General features: G+C 43.6%; 1 protein-coding gene across 4 annotated transcripts in view; it reads left to right on the top strand.

Moving 5' to 3' along the window:
• lasp1 (LIM and SH3 protein 1) overlaps positions 1 to 22,053 on the top strand; it is a 77,766-nt gene that overhangs the window by 43,943 nt on the left and 11,770 nt on the right. For all 4 annotated transcript variants that reach the window (XM_084328556.1, XM_084328558.1, XM_084328555.1 and 1 more), the window contains exons 3-4: positions 2,292 to 2,376; positions 17,964 to 18,071. In XM_084328556.1, the coding sequence (XP_084184682.1) occupies positions 2,292 to 2,376; positions 17,964 to 18,071 (193 nt within the window). The remainder of the gene's footprint in view (positions 1 to 2,291; positions 2,377 to 17,963; positions 18,072 to 22,053) is intronic.

Genomic DNA, 22,053 nt, shown 5'->3' with positions numbered 1-22,053 from the left:
AAACAAGAGACTTTTGACAGTGGGATAGATGGACGATAGTACGCACAGTTGCACACCCCACCGTGTTGACCCCTCCGTCCGTACGGCGCTCACACGGCTGTTCTTATTTGTTCACGCTTATGTCACAGAGACGTGTGCATGGGACTTAACACCTTGTTACCTTGCCTGACACATGAGTGTTCCTGACGCTTGACTCATCGCCATCACGCAGGAAAGAAAACGCTGGCACATACTAGGCCTAGACACATGAGCATGATTTTGTTGAATACACGCAATCGCATACATATTACTACCAGCACCTACTCATTCTTGGCAACGGTGCTTTCATGTGCAGCAGGAATTGTGTATGTTTTACAGCAACTCCCAACTGATACGCAATGTGGATGTTGTAACTATCGGGTTTGCGTGTGGCTCTTAACTACATAGCCCGTCTCTGCCACAGGCAAATGGCCACAAAGATGTTCTCAGAAGCAGAGAGTCTGTGTAGCCACACTGCCACAAACCAGACCCACCCGTTTCCAGAAATATAACGTGTTTGTAACTTTTATTACTAGAGCAGCTGAGCCAGGACCCCTTTTGCTTCTCACAGAACCGTTCCCATGACAAAGTGAGGGGACGCACGGCGCACGCGCTCCCTGAATTTCCCTAAGTGGATCAATAAAGGAAGGAATATCTTATCTTCTCCTTTGCCTATGAGACCTTGGCTACCAGCGCATGCAAACCGCTACATTTGAATGGATCCGATAGTGGCCTTTTCAGGAAAATGAGTGCCGGTAGTAGCAGAGCTGTAACGGGACAGACTGTGAGCATGCTCAGGCCTGTTTGCTGCCAGCAGTGCTGAGGTGAATACGGAGTCTGCCTCCGCTGCGTTTCACCAGAATGTTCCACTTCACATCGCCTAATCTGTGGAGCACTTCAAGTAGTTGTTAATTTTGTTGTTCGCAGGAGCTCTCGGTCTAACATAGTTTAACCCCATTCCTTTGAAAATCTCTTTGAGAGATAATCTCACTGCTTACAACAGACGATATTATTATTAGCATTCATGTGTTTACCGTGTTGTCAAGGAAACGATAAACATAGTGGCTAAATGGGGTAGCCAGAGGCGGCGAGGGAATTTGCGGTTGTCCCACGCCCTGGGGCATGCTGGGTATTGTAGTCCTCCATACGAGCCATTAGGGCTCTTCTTCTCTCCTGCTGGACTTCATCCATGTGTTTGTCACTGCCTTCGGGACACGATTGAAGTGGCAGGCACCATTAGTTGTGGATCCCAAGGCTCCTAATGCGGAGTGCTCTCCAGTATATAAAAACACGGACTTAAGCTGTACACACTCGCACACACAAATCATTTACGGCGGTTTAAGGAATCAATAATAAGCAAGCCTGCAGTGAAAGGCCTTTGGAATCTGGCTCTGTCTGCTGCATGTCTGTGTGGATGTAGCTTGGCCGCGTGTGTGTGTGTGTGTGTGTGTGTGTGTGTGTGTGCGCGGCGCGCATGTGTGAGTGAGCGCACAACTTGGCCATGACTTGGGTGGGTTTGTGTGTGTGTGTGTGTGGTTGTATTTCAGACAGAGCGTTTTCTCCAGGGCGGTAGGAGGTAGGTTGGTTGGTTACGGATCTGCGGCTGTCCAGAAAATTCCCCCCAAATCCATTCAGAAAGAGCCTTGTGTTCACTCTCGGCTGAAGGAGCAGCCCATGACATCACTCATACTCACAGCTCACACTCTCCCTCTCCCTCTCCCTCTCCCTCTCCCTCTCCCTCTCCCTCTCTTCTCTCTTCTCTCTTCTCTCTCCCTTTCCCCTCTCTCTTTTTCTTGCATGCTGTTCTTCCTGTTGTCCCCTGTAGGGCTGTTTGCACAGTCGTGTGTGTGTAAAGCCTGGCCGTGTGTTTTCCGTACCTGCTATGGCTCTTCTCCAGGCCTCTGAACAACCTTGAGGCCGTCACCCCCCCCCACACACACACACACACACACACACAACCCCTGCTTGCACCTCTTGTGTGTGTTGTTTTGTGTGTGTTTTTCCAAGAGTCTAGCTCGGCCCCCACCGGCACAAAGCACAGTGTGTTCTACTGACGTACCTTTTGTCTGCAGGTGCTCCTGGTCCTAACGCAACCTGAGGACCACCTCCAGTAACAAACGCACTCTCTGTTGGGAGCCCACCACACTGCACAGTGTTCTCTCACACAGACTAGGCTTGGTTTGGACACTGTGTGCCTGTGTGAAAGCCACTGTCTGCCTGTGTGTGTGTTTTTGTACTGATGTTCTCCACGTTCTCGTGTGTGTTTTTACCAGACACTACCCCAAGACAACTTTCACCGCCGTGGCTGACACTCCGGAGAACCGTCGCCTCAAACAGCAGAGCCAGAACCAGAGCCAGGTAATCAAACAAATGCACACAGCTTCAGTTAAGTTATTATCTCGGACCGGGCCGCTCAATGCCCTTTGCTCTCACAGGCTCGGTTCGGATCAGGCTTGATTTTAAACCCTAGTCTGAGAACTCCCCGGCACCCACAAGGCTAATAACTATTCTACCAGCTCTGACACACACACACACACACACACACACACACACACACACACACACACACACACACAGACACAGACACACCTACACACACACTCACTCACACAGCTGATGACTGCTTCATGACTCAGAGCAAAAGTGTGTTTCCATATATTTTCCTGGTTGTGTTCTTCATGCAAATCACCTTCCTATAATTGCGGTGATAATCACCTGATTTCTTTCACCTGTGTCTATGTAATAGAGCGTGGCTGAGTGTGTGGTTTAATATTGGACGAAGGTTGCATGGCCATGACGTTGACCTTATTGGAACCTAATAAGTATTAGCATTTTACAACACCGGTGGGGACATAACTGCACGCGCTGCGGGTGCACAGTGCAGACTTATGGGTCTGGGCCAAATCGTTTCTCTCTGAACACTGCCTGGTCCAGAACTGGCTGTCCTAAGGCACTTTCCTTAAATAACAAAGACCCAAATATATTCTAGAAGGTAAAAAAAAGAAAAGAAAAAGAAAGACCCATCAGACGAAAATACCCCTCTGAACTGGGTCGTGTGTTATTGCTGTTATAAAGATGACTTTCTCACAGGGAGAGAGAGAGAGATTTGCTCTCCACCTCAGCCAAGACGCTTAGTTGGAGTTTCTGTTTGTTGTTGTGGTTATGGTTGTAACTCTGTGTTTTTCTGCCTACTGTAGCCCAGTTTGCCATATGGGTCTGTGGCAAAGCCAGCGTGTTATCGTTCGCTATCGTTATCTTCCTTCCTCATCATGTTTCCACCTCCTGCACTAGTTGTGTTCAGGGTTTCTACGCTGGGAAAGCATTGGACCATTAATCATTACTAGGCCTTGAAAGCTTTGAGTGGTTTTGCACAAAACGTCTGGGAAAATAAGTGGGCAAAAGTGTTTTTTTATTTATTTTTTAGATTAGATTAAAAGTACAGTACAACGAAAATAAGTTTGGCATCCAACCAGAGTGCAACTGTAACGGTAAAGTGCAATAGTAATATACAATGTACAGGTGATTAAACTGGGTATAAAATATATACATTTTAGTACTAGTATAGTGCTAATCAGATGTATGTACAGAGTTACTTATAGTATTAATATGTACAGTGATACAGGTATAAAGATACTATGGTAGTGAGTCATATACTGGCCAGCAGCGTAACTAGTAAGAGTGGGTAAGGGATATGTATATAGAATCTACAGATATGTAAAAAGGATTATATGCAGGTATGTACAGACAGATGTGGATAGATATATATACGGTAAGAATAAATATATGTATATAATACAGCATTGTTATACATGCTTTCATACAGAGTATGTAGGTGTATAAGTAGGTATATAGAAGAATTATATGCAGATACATTTAGACAGATATGGATGTATATGCGGTAAAATATAATATATAAATGTATATACTGTATATACAGCACTATTGTACATACAGGGTGTCATACAGGGTTACATGGGTAGCCTATAGTATGCAGTAGGTAGTTATGTAGTAGTATGCCCGGCATTGCCCGCTGTAATTTCACATTTTGTTATATTTCCTTTCACTGCCGCACAACAGCAGGTTAACCCTTTCACTACCACACTACAGAAGGTTAACCCTTTGTAGTGTGATAGTAAAGGGTTAACCTGTAGTGTGGCAGTGAAAGGGTTAAATCAAGTCAAGAAATGAAGGCCAGGGGAAAGTTGAAATGTGTAGGAACTAAGCGTACTTTGCTTTCTTATCTGTGTATCAGTGTTGTTTGGGGTGTGTGTTTGTTTGGTCCTCCAGGATCCAGTCTCTCACAACACCCCCCCCCCCCCCCACCATCACCACCACGCCCAAGGAGCTGGCTAGAGAGACCACGACGCCCCCATTCGACCAACATGCACATTAATCCATATTAATCCCATCAGAAAACCAAATTAACCCCCACCCACCCACTCAGCCTTCTCCCCTCTCCCCCACTCTACATCTAATCTGTAGTTATTCATCTGGACAGTGGTAGTAATAATAATAATACACTTAATTTGTATAGTACATTTCATACAATAATTGCAGCCCAAAGTGCTTCACAGCAGTAATGGAGACACAAAATAGACATAATAGCATAAAATGAGCATAGCATTGGCTAAATAAAAGCATTGCATACAGTGCAGAGTGCAGACATAAAATTGGTATAAAATAGACAATAATCATAAAATAGACAACATGCTTCCATGTTGTGCTACGTGTCCCATCAGTCGATAATACGATACAGTAGTGATTTGTGTTTCTCTACTCTCACCTGCGTCACACAGAGGGGGAACTATAAAGATGACCGAGGGAGAATGGGCGGCTAGGTGGTGTAGTGGGCAAGGCACTCGCCACCAGTGTGGAGACGCTAGGATTCGCGTGTTCGAATCCAGCTCTCCACATTGTTTTCAGTTTAGCTGGTCGTCCGCAGTAATACACATTGGCCGTATTACGGGGAGGGAAAACTGAAGGGTGGGGATCGAACGTTGTGAACAAGCGACTCCTACAAGTCGGTTGGTGCGCCTGCGCAGTAGAATCAGGAAGTGTCGGGGGCAGCGTGAGCCTCCCACGCATTACTCCTCGCCACTGAGAGATCGAGCTGCGCAGGTGAAAAGATGCGACTGCTGTTACCTCAAGTACCGGAGGGGACTTGTGCTATGTATGACTTAGTCCACATTGCAGCCGGCTTGTGGGAGGCAAGAAACAGCGTTCGTGACAGGGGAGGGTTGAATTGGATGATACGAAATTGGGATGGGAGAAAATATAGAAAAATGGGAGAAAAAGTGGATAAAAAAAAAAAAATGACAGAGGGAGAGAAGTTCAACTGCAGAGGGTTAGAAAGAAGCAACCTTTGGTAAAAATAGCACTGTTTGATAATGCACTTTGTTTAAATGTTGTTTTTTTGGTATTTCGTGTGGATTGGGGCCGAGTGGCAATAGGGGGATGGGTTGCTATTGCTGGCCAGTGGCCAACACTGGCCACACCTAAGGCTCTGCCGAGAGAGGTCTGGCGTCTGGTCTTGTAAGTCGCTTTGGATAAAAGCGTCAGCTAAATGACTAAATGTAAAATGTAAATGGGATATATGCAGTATATTATAGCTATATAGTAATGTATTTTACTGTGAATTTCTCCAGACCTCTCTTGGCAGAGCCTGAGGTGTGGCTAGCAGTAGGTTGTTTGCTGATGACATCACATCACTGCGTTGCTGTGGCGCGAACTGCAGATGGTGGTCAGGCAGTGATTGCAGCACACACACACACACACAGGGGCAAAACCATAATTTGGCGGCACGTGGTGTAGTGGTTAACAACACTGTCGCCTCACAGTAAGAAGGTCCGGGGTTCGATTCCCGCTTGGGGACCAGGTTTCCATGATGCCAGGTACCCAGGTGGGGTATCTCCCAGGCCTTTCTGTGTGGAGTTTGCATGTTCTCCCCATGCTCACAAGGGTTTCCCCCCGATAAGATAAACCCAATGGAAAAACATGCACAACAACAGGTCGCTAACGCTGTGGCGTCCTTGACGAAGACGGACAGGAGCACTTGGATTGGTCCCTGGGGCGCGGCTCACGTTGACGCCCTATCTGCTCCCGGCTGCCCATGGGGGGAAGGACGTTGGGATGGGTTAGGCGCAGAGACTCCATCGCATCGGCGACTGAGAAAAGACTGTGTGTGTGTGTATCCCGGTGTGTGTGTGCCGCTACAATTGCATGTCCAGTTCGTTGCATGTCGATTTAAAGACCCCCTAAAGAGGTCCTGCATTATTATTATTATTATAATAATATTTTGACTTCACCAAAACGTTATACTGTCATCATATAGGCTCATAGTGCATGAAATCAATCCCCACTGAACTCTGAGCGACTAAAGTCATGTAGCAGCCGTGTTGCCTCACCACCACATCGCCACCACAGCTGGATAAAATAGGAAGGGAATTAGCAAACATTATAATCTAGCTCAATTTCCTCCAAAAGCATTAAACAATCATATACCCAGTGCTTGTAAGTAGTGCTTTAACCCTTTCACTGCTACACTACAGAAGGTTAACCTGTCTGTTGACCGTCTGTAGTGTGGTAGTGAAAGGGTTAACCTTCTGTATTGTCACAGTGAAAAGGTTAACCATTTGGTAGTGTGGTAGTGAAAGGGTTAAGCATCATACTGTAGGTATCCAAATGGACGCTTTCCGTGGTTCTGTGTGGTGGAAACGAGCCAAAACGCAATGTCAGTGTAAAGCCGAGCCCGTTTATCATCCAGCCCCCGAAATGATGTGCCAGTGACGGACGTGCTTAGCTAACGTTGAGCCTAAAATGCAATTCCTGCTCACTTTCAAACCAAACTCGTAACCACAGAGACAAACTTTCCCTGGCTCTTGAGTGTCATTTCACCAGATCTTTTGAGTGGTTAACCTAGTAGTAACACTAGGTAAATAACCATAACTTTTTTTTTTTATCCACTTTTTCTCCCCTTTTCTGTTTTTCTCCCATCCCAATTTAGTCGTGCCAATTCCCCTCCCCTGTCTTGATCGTTGCTCGCATGTGCCCCCCACTGGTCGGTCATAGGGAGGGTTGAAGAATCTATTGCATGTCCCCTCCGATACATGCGGAGTCAGCCAGCCACTTCTTTTCACCTGCCAGCGCGGACTCTCATTGGCGAGGTGTAACGTGTGGGAGGCTCACACTACCCTCGACATCTCCTGTCCTTGCTGTGCAGGCGCCCTGACCGACCTGTAGGAGTCGCTGTTTACAACGACCAGATTACCACCCATCGACTCCCCTCCCGCTGACTCTGCCAATTGAGTCAGTATGATGGCCGGCCCAAGCCGGAGGCAACGCTGGCAGCCGGATTCGATACCGGTGTCTCACGCGTTGGTGACGAGCGCTTAGACCGCTGCACCACCCACCCGCCCGTAAACAACCATAACTTGATGTCAAGAGGCGCCGATGCTTTGAACGTTGCCAGGTTCATCCACAGGACAGTAAAAGAAAAAAATCCAGTCAACCTTGGTGAAAACCAAAACGACAGTCATGTGGAGCAGCTTGGTACTGAGTTCAAGGACCCAACCGCTAACGGAACACTTGTATGCCTCCATACATGCTCATTTGTTTTCTTGTAACGCTAGAAGCATGTCTGGAGGACAAGGTAACAAGGTCCTCGCTCCGCAATGGTGGAACTAACTTTGCACCACTGTCAGGACAGCCAAAACCACACCAAACTTTAGTCGTCGACTAAAAACACGCTTCTTCAATCAATATTTGAAATGAAAAAAAAAAAAAACACGAACCTTCTTACTGTCCTCTACTATCATGCGCTCTGACTACTATACTAATATGTCTTTATTACAACGCACTCAACACTGTAGCACTCAAGTTTCAACACTGTTTGATGAACATTGTTACTCAGCTGAAAGAGTTGTACCCTTCCTGCTGACTTGTTGTCCAGAACTTGTAAGTCGCTTTGGATAAAAGCGTCAGCTAAATGACTAAATGTAATGTAAATGTAATGTTGGTGTACTGACTCGTGCCTCCATATCAGGCGAGTCTTTAAATTCAGTTGAACAATCGCTCCTCTTCATAACATAATGATAGGTTATCCACAAAAAGCACATAATCCACAGTTCCCGAATCTATGGCGAATCTATACAGTCCCTTCAGTTTTCGCACAATGTAATCGTGGTTTTGCCATAGCAGGTGAATCTTTCAATTTAGCTGAAAAACTGCTCCTCTTCGTAACATAAGGGTCACTCGCGTCCAACACTGGTTGTGACTTTCTGTTTCTTCGTGTATCTCGTCATCTAAACGAGCACAATGAGGGCTTTTCTCTCGTCTTGTCCGCTCCTCACCTTCTGCCCGCCATCTGAATTTGCCGCGTGATGTCTGTGTCACGTGACTGAAAACGAGCTTATGGAGCCACCCGTCCCCTATCCCCGCTGAGCTCACCCCCACACACCAGACCAAATCAAAAAGATTTACAAAACACAGTCCAGGGAGTGCTAGATATCTCTGTTTGACGGCATAACAGATTCTACCCTTTTTAAAGGTGAATGCCACCCACTTCTAAGGCTCATCTCGGGCTAGTACCAAATTCATGGTCTATGGAGTGACCCTGGAGTTTACATCCAGCTGACATGTGTTTTCTCTTGATTTATAGCCTCGGGAGGAGAGAGTGATGCGTGAAAACTGATTATTGCTTCATAATTATTAGCAATTGTAAGTTCATAATAATTATTTACAAAACTGTCCTGGCTGTACAGGAATAACACAACGTCCTAAACTGGGTGGCATTCCCCTTCTAAGTAAGAGAGCACTCGTCTGTCTACACACACTAGTGGAGATAATGTTGCCTCTACCAGAGAGATGGTCTGTCTACACACACTAGTGGAGATAATGTTGCCTCTACCAGAGAGATGGTCTGTCTACACACACTAGTGGAGATAATGTTGCCTCTACCAGAGAGATGATCTGTCTACACACACTAGTGGAGATAATGTTGCCTCTACCAGAGAGATGGTCTGTCTACACACACTAGTGGAGATAATGTTGCCTCTACCAGAGAGATGGTCTGTCTACACACACTAGTGGAGATAATGTTGCCTCTACCAGAGAGATGGTCTGTCTACACACACTAGTGGAGATAATGTTGCCTCTACCAGAGAGATGGTCTGTCTACACCAGGGTTTCCGTTAGAATTTTTTTTTGCAGGTCTGAGTGTCCGGTAGATTTCAATCTACCGGACAAATGGGATAAATTCCGGTCAGAGTTTATTGAGCTTAAAAACAATTGATATGCCTATATAAAGAATGACATCATCAAGGCATTTATAATATTTTAACTTAAAACTAGGCTACTTTTGCGTATATACAGTCATTAATATATTCCAAATAAATAAGTCCCTCGAGACTTCGTGCTGCTGCCGACTTGAGGTGTCGGTGGGCAGTCTGCCCGACCTTAATAAACAGCAGTCTGTTATAATCACATTTTTATGAGCTAACGAATTCCGTTATATTGGACATTTATATTAATTATATCAAGCGAAGAACTGAACATTATCGTGGGTTTGCGTGATTTATATCTCCACCTCCCAACGACTTGGTGCTGGTCATAATGTCCGGTGAAAATAATTCCCTCTAAACACAATTTGATTATTTGAATTGTATTAAAATAGGCTAAAATTAAATAGCCTATGCGATGAACAAAACAATCATTTGTTTCATCGTTGCTTCACCAAGCAGCCGGTCTAATAATGACATTCTGTTGTCAGCGCGAGCTGGCTGCTGATATATTTACGTGAAGCATGGAGCAGCAGTGTTTTTAGGTCCGGTCTGGAAACCGCTCAGCAGCGCCCCCACCCAACAGCTGAATTGCCAATGGCTGAATTGGAGTACTGCACCCTGCCGGCCGGCAGATGGATGCTTCTCGCAAATATATCAGCAGCCAGCTCGCGCTGACAAGACAATGTCATTATTAGACCGGCTGCTTAATGATTGTTTGTTTCGTTCATCGCATAGGCTATTTAATTTTAGCCTATTTTAATACAATTCAAATAATCTAATTGTGTTTAGAGGGAATTATTTTCACCGGACATTATGACCGGAGAGATTAAATATGTCGGACTTCAACAGATTTTGCCGGTCAAAAACCGGTAATTACCGGCTAACGGAAACGCTGGTCTACACACACTAGTGGAGATAATGTTGCCTCTACCAGAGAGATGGTCTGTCTACACACACTAGTGGAGATAATGTTGCCTCTACCAGAGAGATGGTCTGTCTACACACACTAGTGGAGATAATGTTGCCTCTACCAGAGAGATGGTCTGTCTACACACACTAGTGAAGATAATGTTGCCTCTACCAGAGAGATGGTCTGTCTACACACACTAGTGGAGATAATGTTGCCTCTACCAGAGAGATGATCTGTCTACACACACTAGTGGAGATAATGTTGCCTCTACCAGAGAGATGATCTGTCTACACACACTAGTGGAGATAATGTTGCCTCTACCAGAGAGATGGTCTGTCTACACACACTAGTGGAGATAATGTTGCCTCTACCAGAGAGATGGTCTGTCTACACACACTAGTGGAGATAATGTTGCCTCTACCAGAGAGAAGGTCTGTCTACACACACTAGTGGAGATAATGTTGCCTCTACCAGAGAGATGGTCTGTCTACACACACTAGTGGAGATAATGTTGCTTCTACCAGAGAGAAGGTCTGTCTACACACACTAGTGGAGATAATGTTGCCTCTACCAGAGAGATGGTCTGTAGTGTCTACACACACTAGTGGAGATAATGTTGCCTCTACCAGAGAGAAGGCATAGTCCCTGGCCTCTGGCTTACTCCACTATCACACCATACTATAGAGGGGGGGGGGGGGGTCTGTGTATGGGTGGGGCTTGCGTAGCTATGGAGGTCACACGAGGAGGGGTGTCGTATATGAAGCCAGGCACAGATGGTGTTTTTCAGCAGGGGCCGTTTGTCCTAAAAAAACTCAAACAAACACCAATCCTGACACAAAACATTATAATAATACTGTTTTACCACTGTCAAAAAACGAAAATATATACATATATATGATTATTATAATACATGAAGGTTTTGTGTGTGTGCGTTGGCATGTGCAATCTGTGTGATGATGAATGACTAGTCTAAGGACTCTTTGTAAGACTCATGTTTCAGAGGAGGAGCTCTATAGGAGATGTCTGATGTTTCTGCATAGAGGACCCCGTCATGGTGTTCAGAGAAACACAGGAAATGGCTTCTGATTACTTGAACTCAGTGTGTGTGCATGCGTGCGTGGACAGATGTACGTACACTTGCACACATGCTGAAGCCACCAACCACCTAAATATTACAGTGTGCTTCACAATTTGCCTGTGTATATATATAATATACTAGGGCTGGCCCGACTCCCAAATATCGTTTTTTGAGTGAAGCTTCAGCATCAATCATCATTGAATATTCTAAGCTTTGTAACAGGGAGGTTTATGTACTTTCTTCAAACTTGCTGTTATTATTCATTCATTCATTTACTTTATACAGGCCTAATCAAAGTGAAATAGCCTCTTTATACAGGCCTAATCAAAGTGAAATAGTAACTTTATACAGGCCTAATCAAAGTGAATAGTATATTTTACAGGCCTAATCAAAGTGAAATAGTATCTTTATACTGACCTAATCAAAGTGAAATAGCCTCTTTATACAGGCCTAATCAAAGTGTAATAGGCTCTTTATATAGGCCTAATCAAAGTGAAATAGTATCTTTATACAGGCCTAATCAAAGTGAATAGTATATTTTACAGGCCTAATCAAAGTGAAATAGTATCTTTATACTGGCCTAATCAAAGTGAAATAGTATCTTTATACAGGCCTAATCAAAGTGAAATACTAGTATCTTTATACAGGCCTAATGAAAGTGAATAGTATCTTTATACAGGCCTAATGAAAGTGAAATAGTCTATACAGGCCTAATGAAAGTGTAATAGTCTCTTAACACTTTTCCCGGCAATCACGTCGTACGACGGGTTTCAAGTTCATGCCAATTCTGCCAATAACGGCGTACGACGTGTTTCAAGTTCATATTTCATATTTTCGTCATGGTATTCATATTTCACTCACGGAGCCTTGTCATATGCTGCGGGAGCCATCACAACTCTGCAACGCTTCAATACTGCCACCTGGTGGCTGATCGGCGAGTTGCAACCGGAAGTGGATCTCTTGTGATACCGGTGCGTCTCCCTATTCCGTCCGGCCACTCGTTTATCATCCCTGGACTCAAGACACACACCGTGGATATGAATATTTGCCATAACTCAATAATCCACATGATTTGGGCGTATATTAGTATTATACAAACCGGAACTGGATCGCATCGATCCACATCACATAACTGGGATCTGTTTGCTCCACTCTCAGCATTTATCTTTATCATTTTCTATACAAATTGCTCTGATCTATATATCACCCATACTACATAAATCATTTAACGTCGGTCACGGAATTATAAACGACCCCCCCCCCCCCCCCCTCCGTTCACCCGCGGATGATCAGTCATAACGCTTAGGACCATGTACAGTTGAAATTTGTAATATAACGTTGATCGTATCAAACGGCATTTGATAATCTAATATATGCATTTATGTCTATCTCACGTTCTAGGAAATTCTGCAGAAAACGATAAAAACATATTTATACTCTAGACGGTATTTTCGTATGAATGTGTGAATGAAAAAGTAAAACGTTCCTACATCCTGAACGATAGCTAATCGATGTTGAATGGGCCATAGTAATGTCAATTTAGCAATACAATTTAAAAAGTTATAGCCCTGCAAAGAAGGTGAACATCTCCATAGACTTACAGTACTGGCAGAGAATGATTTAGGATGATCAAAGTTTACCATTTATCATCTCGGGAGCTTGGTTGGAGCATTCCATTATCGATCGTGATTAACTACATTACAAACATGGACCAAATCGAAGAAAGCAGAGGAAGTCCGAAAATATAGCCATTTGTAAATGCAGCATAGCCACCTAGTGGTTCGGCAGTGTATTACAACCCCGACGTTGAAACGTATCTCAGCCTTAAGCCTTAACTCATTGACTGCCACGCTGTTTTCCCATCTTTACTCAATGGCGCCAGCGTTTTACGAAGCTGCATCGTTACCAAAAGCATGTTTTAGGTTCGGTAAAAGATGACGCTGTGATCGACACAAAAGCATGTTTTAGTTTCAGTAAAATAGACATAGAATAGACTTTACCTTAGTCAGAAGGTACTCCAAAATGAATAATCCCAGTAATCCCATCGCGGTCGCAATTATTTGTGTCCATTGGGTACGGCTATAATACGGGAAACGATAGGTTCCAAGCGATCAAATCTCCGACAGATTGTTGTGTGTGATTTACTTTGAGGGGGAAGGGATTCGTGCAGCCAGAGGTACCTCAGTACTGAAAGACAACTTAGATCCCCAGTGCAAAAGGTAGGCGACACTGCCACCTGGCGGGATTTGATCGTCATTGCAATTGGCGGGATTTGATCGTCATTGCAATTTTAACGTAGGCAGAGGTGCAAGGGAGACACAGGGAGGTCCGCGCGAGTGTTTAGAATGGGGATCAAAGGAAAAATATCAAAGGATCTAAACCCGAGAAATCTCGGGTATGGCGCTCAACGGTTGGTGACGAAACCCGAGTAATGTCGGGTATGGCGCAGAAAGAGTTAACACAAACTAACATACCTGGAGCTTTGAATGATATGAAATACAACACAAACTAACATACCTGGAGCTTTGAATGATATAAGTACAACACAAGCTAACATACCTGGAGCTTTGAATGATATAAGTACAACACAAGCTAACATACAATGGTTGTGAACTTGTGTGACAGAAAGACCAGTGTCAACCACCGGCATCTCACAAAAAACACTTGACTCTATGGCGATAAAGCCCATTACAGATACCAGAAAGTGAGTCATAACTGATGCTGTAGTCTCATTGCTCATTCATTGCTCAACAGTTAATGAAAACACTGGGTTCAGGCAGGGTAGCCTACACTCTGCCAAAGCACCTGTTAGCGGACAGTGAGGCACAATGACATACTGGACAATAAATGTAGCCTCGTCGAGAAGCACAAAGTCTCACGGGTAGACAAGAGCTAAAGAGGTAGATAGGTTTTCTGTAAACTCTAAATATCCTTGTTGGAGAAGAACTGATGAATAATGTTATTATTTCAATACCTTTTTTCTTTTATTTTGAGCTAATACTTATTTTTGGAGGGGTTAAAAAAAAGTTGATTACCATGGCAGCGATTGAAACTCTGAAGCGTGCGTGTGTTTGTGGGGGGGGGAAACCGGGGCCATTTATCTAACCCCTCGCCACTGCCTCGTTGCCACGGGAACGCTATTGCTATGGTAGCAGGGTAGAGAGGTTTGTCACACTTCATTACAAGACTTTATGGCCGAGAAAGAGATACAGAAAATAGAGAGCGAGAGAGGGATAAGGGAGACCAATGTGGCATGCAGGAAGGAGGGGGGGAGAGAGAGAGATGCATACAGAGAGAGAGGGGGGGGGGGGATAAAAGTGGATTCCCAGGAGGAAGGAAAGCTGGAGGAATGCAAACAGACAAGAGAGATCATGATGAAGAAGAACTGTACTTCCCTCTGTGGAGGGACTCTTGTCTGTCTGTCTGCTGCTGAGGCTGTGAAATATGAATGAATGAAAAAGGAGCGTTGAGAGAGAGAGAGAGAGAAATGTGGGTGGGGTGAGAAGGGAGAGACGTGATTGGTGGAAAGGGAGCTGTTGCACGGCCCTGGCTAGACAAAGCAGCAGAGATGGGTAAGAATTAAACATGGAGGATGAGCGTGTGTTTTCAAACAGGAGCAGAGCGAGAGAGAGGGGGGAGATGGATGGAAGAGGCATTAATATTCCACATGGTTCTCTCCAGGAACGGGCTTGTTCAGAGCCAGAGATAATTACATTGATATGAGGATCAGAAGTAATTTCCCTGTAATTCCTTTCCTGCCCGCTGACTTCACGTCAGGGCGTCGCAGACTGAGACACACAGCCTTGCGTCGCTGAGCACACACCCCTCTCTCGCCGTGAATCACGAACAAGTCACATCATCATAAGGTGCTGGTCAGCAGCAGCACTCTGTTAAGCAGCATCAAACATTACAATGTGGCTGTCTGGGTTCTACGCTAGGTTTTCTGGCAATATACGGCGCCAGCACCAGGCTCCTTTCTCTTTGGGAGCGGGCAGGAAACCGGCGCAGTCACCACGGAGGCTAGAGTTTTGCTGTGGGCAGGTGGAATTAAAGTGCTTTGTCATTGTTGAAAATGTCACCGAGGCTGTTTTAGAAGAGGTGGGAACCCTGCACCGCCTCTGTAGCCTGTAGGTTACGTTTCTCAATGCGAGGATGTATGAGTATTGTTCTGTATCGGGTGTGTGGGGCAGTGCTTGTAGATTTGTAGTGCGGGGATCATGAGTAGGACACACAGTCCATTGCATCAGCAGTAGCCCAGCTGTGAGGGGAAAGCACCGTTTATTGTAATTCACTTGACGCTGCATGGGCTGGGCCACTTCCTCCTGCGCTCGTACGGGTCATAATGGGTGGGAGTGGTACACGAACGCACATTCACACACAGACACACACACACACACACTACACACACTACACCTCCCAGTCTGACCGTATAAGGCAGTCAGCAGATCTTTCACTCTAACAGGAAGTTACTGTCAGCACTCGTTGACAAAAGAGAAAAAGGCGGGGCTTACCTGACACACACACACACACACATTCACAGACAGACAGACGCACACACACACATTTACAATGCTTTTCCTTATCCTGGTTGTAGTAGTGCATATGATAACTTTCTCAGTGTATATTTAATTTCAAACCTTTATTTAAACTCAAAAGGCAACAGAGGTTTCCCGTCACGTTGAGTGTACATACAGAAATAAACAAAAAATAAAGCATATAAAATCACACAGCATATACAGTAAAATCATAACATAACAAGACGAGGCAAAAAGCAAGGATAACAAATCAATTAAAACACGTACAACTTGATTGGCAAAAGTTGGAGATCAAGGTTTTAAACTCCAAATATCCGAATCCAAATATACAATATTTGAATGTATAAGATTGTACATTTGAAACGTCTGGCCCGAACACATAGTGTTAAATGTACTCTTATAGAGCAGCAGTACAAATGTGGTGATTTGTAGAAACATTGAGACTAATTGACCACGGGTTGATGTTTTCAGATAATTTTCTAATCAGAATTTGTGGAGCAGAAAAGCATAATCTAGCCTGCAGCTAGTAGGCAAGCGAGCAGTGTGTTGTACGCATCCATTACATCTGCTACTAATATGGAACATCTTAACCCTGAAGGTGCTGAAGCGGCCCACTTTATATTAATGAACTGGTATCCTGCCCATCCTAGATCGTCTCCATGGTTATCAGAGCTAGGCATTATTGGTATTGTTTACCAGATTTGTTTCGATTCTTCACAAGGTCCCGATTTTATTTCAATTCAATATTTTCTTCTGACCCTGAATCGTTATTTCAAATCGCAATCAGGATATTCCTAAAATACTTTGTTGGGATTAACCTTGTTGAAATACATGTAATCAAACACATTTAAACTCTAAACTCTTGATGGTAACGGAGCTTTTCAGAAAGCGTGTGCTCTGCCTGATGTTTTTAGGCCTGTATGTTAGATAAGGCTGGGTATTGCCACTGATTTCCCCATTCGATTTCTGATTTGAGTCTATCAATTTGGTTAGGGAGATTTCAGTTACAATACCAATTCTGCTTGGATATGAAAGAGTTTATTAGATAACTAATGCTGTAAATTGTACAAGGAATCCTCTAAGGCTTAGAGTCTAAGCTATGTATAATGCACATTTTATAACATACTGCAGAAGTCAACACAATATAGCATAATATAACAACGATCTGGGATTTTACGAATCAATATCGGATTATTCAAATGAAGATCAATTTGAATCAGGAAATTCGAAAAAACCCTAATATTAGATCTGGTTTAGCTTAACATTCCATGCTGGTTGTTCAGCCAATCATGACCAGCGTTCTTGTGTACATCATGATTTGATTGACAAATCAACCAGCATCACTACCAGCGTTCTTGTGTACATTATGATTTGATTGACAAATCAACACGAAAGTTGCTCTTTGGGAACATGTTGCCTTTTAGCCTTTGCCCTGGATCTGGGATTTTATTTGATTTCTAATACATTAATGTATCGTCATTATACAGCACAGTACCACGAAAATAGGTTTGGCATCCAACCACAGGAGAGGGTTGGAGGGTAAACTGGGTATAAAATATATAAATAGTGCAGATTTATGTCCAGAGATACAGGTATAAAGGCACTATGGTAGTAAGTCATACTGGCCAGCAGCATAACTAGTAGGATTAGGTAAAGGATGTACAGATATAAATATAGTATCTACATATATGTAACAAGGGTTACCCCACCAGCAAGCATTTTTAGTACCTGCACCATACATGCACAAAGTATTGTGGAATGTGGATACCACTCTTATGGTAATGCTATAGAATGCACTGTATAGTATAGTTTAGATACACTATATAAAAATGGCGGAGTTAAAATTGTAAATTGTATATTGTATAGTAGTGTACATAGGAACCATTTTCTCAGGAACTTAGCATGTCTTTTCTATTATGCACATCTTGTGTCTTACCTATTTATTTTATTTTTTATATGCCTATTTTTATTATTGTATTTTGATTCTTGTATATTGGTTTTGGTATCCGTGTTGACGATGTTCATTCAACACCCGGCCCTAATTCCCAGTAGTTTTAGGTAAACAAGGATCGACTATAATATGTGCATTTTTCTTTTGACTATCCTGTGATTTTTAAATGTATTGTGTGTGTGTGTGTGTCCAGGTGCTGTATAAGGAGGAGTTTGAAAAGAGCAAAGGGAAAGGCTTCAGCGTGGTGGCAGACACACCAGAGCTGCAGAGAATCAAGAAAACACAGGACCAGATCAGCAACGTAAGTTTACAACTTCCTTCCTTCAGCCTCGCTCATCATTTGGGGGGTGGGGTAGCCTAAAAGTAAAAATAAAAAAGCGAACTTGTGAACCGGTTGCCGGTTCGATTCCCCCGACCCGCAGGTAAGGCTGGGTGATTAATTGAATTTCAAGTTTACAATTTTGGCTTCCCATCATGAAAACAAGATGATCAAGATAAAACTATTATTGTGCCAAATGCTCTCATTTTGTCTTGTGTTGTAAACGCTGTGCACCCTTCCTTCACAGCAGTGAGCTCCGCGCCCCCCCCCCCCCCCCCCCCCCCCCCCCCAAGCCCTAACAGTAGCTTCAGCTCGTGTTGAGAGGGAGGAGGGAGCCACAGCATGTTTCTCGAGTTATTTCGAAGCGTTTCCGTTTCAAAATCGTCGCCTGATGTTCTCCAATCAATGAGTAAGGATGTTTAATAATCATCAACATCAATGAAAATGGGGGGCGGCTGGGTGGCACAGCGGACATTGCGCTCGTCACCAACGCAAGAGACACCCGGTTCAAATCCGGCTGTCGGCGTTGCCTCCGGCTTGGGCCGGCCTCATACTGGCTCAATTGGCAGAGTCAGCGGGTGGAAGTCGATGGGTGGTAATCTGGACGTTGTGGACAGTGACTCCTACAGGTCGGTTGGGGGACGCCTGCACAGCAGAGACAGGAAATGGCAGGGTTAGTGTGAGCCTCCCACACGTTACACCTCGTCAATGAGAGTCCGCGCTGGCAGGTGAAAAGATGTGACAGGCTGCCTCCTCGTGTACCGGAGGGGACACGTGATGCAAGGCCTCTATCCTCCCTACGACCGACCTGTGGGGGGCATATGCGAGCAACGTTCAAGACAGGGGAGTGGAGAATTGGAAACAGCGAAATTGGGATGGGAGAAAATTTGAAGTGGATTAATGTAGTCTCCTCCCCCTCGTATGTATATTATATATTATATTGTCTGCACTGTGCAGCCGTGGAATCACGTGGCATAGATTTAGAATAGATAGAAAGGGCACATTGTGGTGTATCATAATTAATTTGTTGAATACAATAGGATTTTTATAACGTTGACACAAATTAAAGAATATTTACACTAAGTTCTCTTTTACCTCTTATTTAATTCATTAATTTAATTGTAGGCACTGTTTATATTGTACATAGTCCTGTGTGTTGTATATTGTGTCCTATGTTACTTTTGTGTTTATTGTCTCTTTCTATATACACCGTGGGAAGGGGGCACGTAATTGAATTTATCTGTATGTCTTGCACAAATTGGAAAATGACAAAGTTGACTTTGACTTTTAACATGTGTCTATAGTGTCAGACACTAATTGTAATGTTAAAAACGGATACTGCTGTAATATAAAGTGAAATTCTACCATGCCTCAATGTATCAACTTTAAACATACACTAAATGTTAATGTTAGAAATGTTAATTTCCATTATTTCCACCATGTGCAACATTTCCTAAGAACAGCAATGTCCATTCTATCAACTCCAAATCTGTGCTATCAGCTCAATTCTCCCGGTGCATGCAGAGGTAGAATTGCTGTCTTGTTTTGGATGAATGAGTAGAAATGAAAAACGGAAATCTTCTTTTATTAAAGTAGTTTTGACATGTGATAAAGATATTGTTTCATTGTGTATTGATTAACTGTACATTTGCTCTTCATTCATATTAAGAAGTTATACTGGCACGTCTAATACAGCAATGGATTATGGGTAAATGCAACGTTAAAGCAGTGCCAATGTAAGACTGACTTTACATTAAACGAATGACAATAATATAGTATAAAGTAGGGTATTATTTGGACTAAAGAATGGTGTTGTCTCACCCTACTCGCATGTTGAGGGAGAGCACCATACATTATACACTGAGAAACCACAGCCGAGAGTGAGCTCTCCGGGAACTCTCAAAGAGACTCTTATGTCACGAGACCTCCGCCATCTTCCTATGAGGCATGATGTGAGTTGAGCTCCGCTTTTATTACATGTTTTATCACATTCTTGTTAATTTCATAACATTTTCATACGATTTTGTTTTGAAAATATTGAGGCCAACGCGTAACACATTGTGAAGGACTGAAGAAAATTCCGCTTGATTGTCTTTAATTTGCCACTTTAACGATCCGTTTCTCCACTAAATGAAGCGTACACAATGTACCAGGCGGGACAGTTTCCCCCCACGCTGCAGTTGCCTAGCAACAACAGACAGGAAGTTGACTTCGAGAATTGCTTCTCTGCCTTTTGTAGGTACCTTGTAGAATGCATATGTAATACATTTCATGCTAAACCCCTCCTTTATCCGGCTGTTGTTCTTCTTCTTCGGGTCGCAACCATCTTCCGTTCTGACTTCCTGTGCTAACGTTCTAATCTACACTGCTGCCACCTGTCGTCACGGAGGTGAATTGCAGCCATTTTGTAAAAATTTAAGAAAGAAATTAAAAACTGGATAAATACGGGAACGGGATGACGGCGGGAAGGAAGGTTGAAATATGTGACAATCCCGGGAAAAACGGGATGGTTGACAGCTATGATTTAGCAGGGCGTAGCTGAAAAGGAACACGTTTTCAGTGAATCTTGCCTGCTTCTAAATATAACGGTCCTCGTGCTGCTGAGTCACTGACGTCAGTTAATGCTGCTCCTCAGAGCTGCTGTCCTCCTGCCTAATGCGCTGCTTCATCTGCTGGAATGGAATTCTGCTCAAATGCTTTCCCTCGTTGACCAAACCCACTCTCCTCAGTTCCTCTGCTCCATTTATTGATTTGCCATTTCTATGTAAATACAGGCAAGAGGAGCGTGCGTGTGGGTCTGTGTGTCTCTGTCTGTCTGTCTGTGTGATGTTTACCTTGCCTCCCTAGGCTGCTTAAGTCAGCTGTTACTAGGGCCTTTACCTACCTGACATAAGAAGCAGACGCACACATACTGTACGCACGCACACACACACAAGCAGACACACGCACAACCACAGGCGGACATACACATACACACACACAGACAAACACACACATCGAACCCACGCCGGTACACATACTTGCTCTGCCTTCCCTAATGACATAATTAGTGTGGAGGGTGATGGGTAATTGCTGCTTTCGTTTGATGAAAGATCCTATGTCTGCAACAGAGGAAACACTTTAGACACAGATAAAAACACACACACACACACTCGCCACATTAAAATAACCAGTGCAATATGGAGAGATGGACTAACTTGAGTGCATGATTTTTTTTTTTTTGCAAATAATTAATTGGCATGTGTTTTATTCACAGCCAAGCCAATCATCCCTCTCCATCTCTCATTCTCTCATCTTGTCCCTAAGGCTGGCAAGAATCTGGCGATATGATACAGATCACAGGAATTTAGATTTAACATATTGTAATAATATTAACACTACAATATATTATTGCAATTATTAACCATTCATGTAAAAAGAAATATTCAAAGCCTGTCATGGTGGTATAAAAGACAACACCTCGATACAAAGTCATTAAAGAGTTTGAAAAGTTAAAGTGTGTATTTGATGCAATTTTAACACCAGCTGGGTGTGTATTCAGGTCAACTGTTTCAAATGTATCTCTAGAATCAAATATACACAGATTTTTATAAATAACACCGATATATAATATCACCACGATACTGACTGGCACGTATCCATACCATATCACCACGATACTGACTGGCAAATATATCGATACGATACTGTGGGAGGAGAGTTGTCAGGATGATGTTTGGATATTTCCCCACACACCCGCATCTCTTTCCTCCTCATTTTATTCCCCCGTTTCTACTCCCAGCTAGACTCAGTTTGAGACACAAGCCAGTTTAGTCAACGATCCTCCCACACTGTCAATTGCTTTCACTCCGACGCCTGTCTCTGCTTGTTATTATCTCTATCTATCTATCTATCTATCTATCTATCTATCTATCTATCTATCTATCTATCTATCTATCTATCTATCTATCTATCTATCTATCTA

Source organism: Notolepis coatsorum (assembly GCF_963971535.1).
Source record: "Notolepis coatsorum genome assembly, chromosome: 14".
Classification (NCBI taxonomy): Eukaryota; Metazoa; Chordata; class Actinopteri; order Aulopiformes; family Paralepididae; genus Notolepis; species Notolepis coatsorum.
This window is presented reverse-complemented; position numbering and strand designations above follow the sequence as displayed.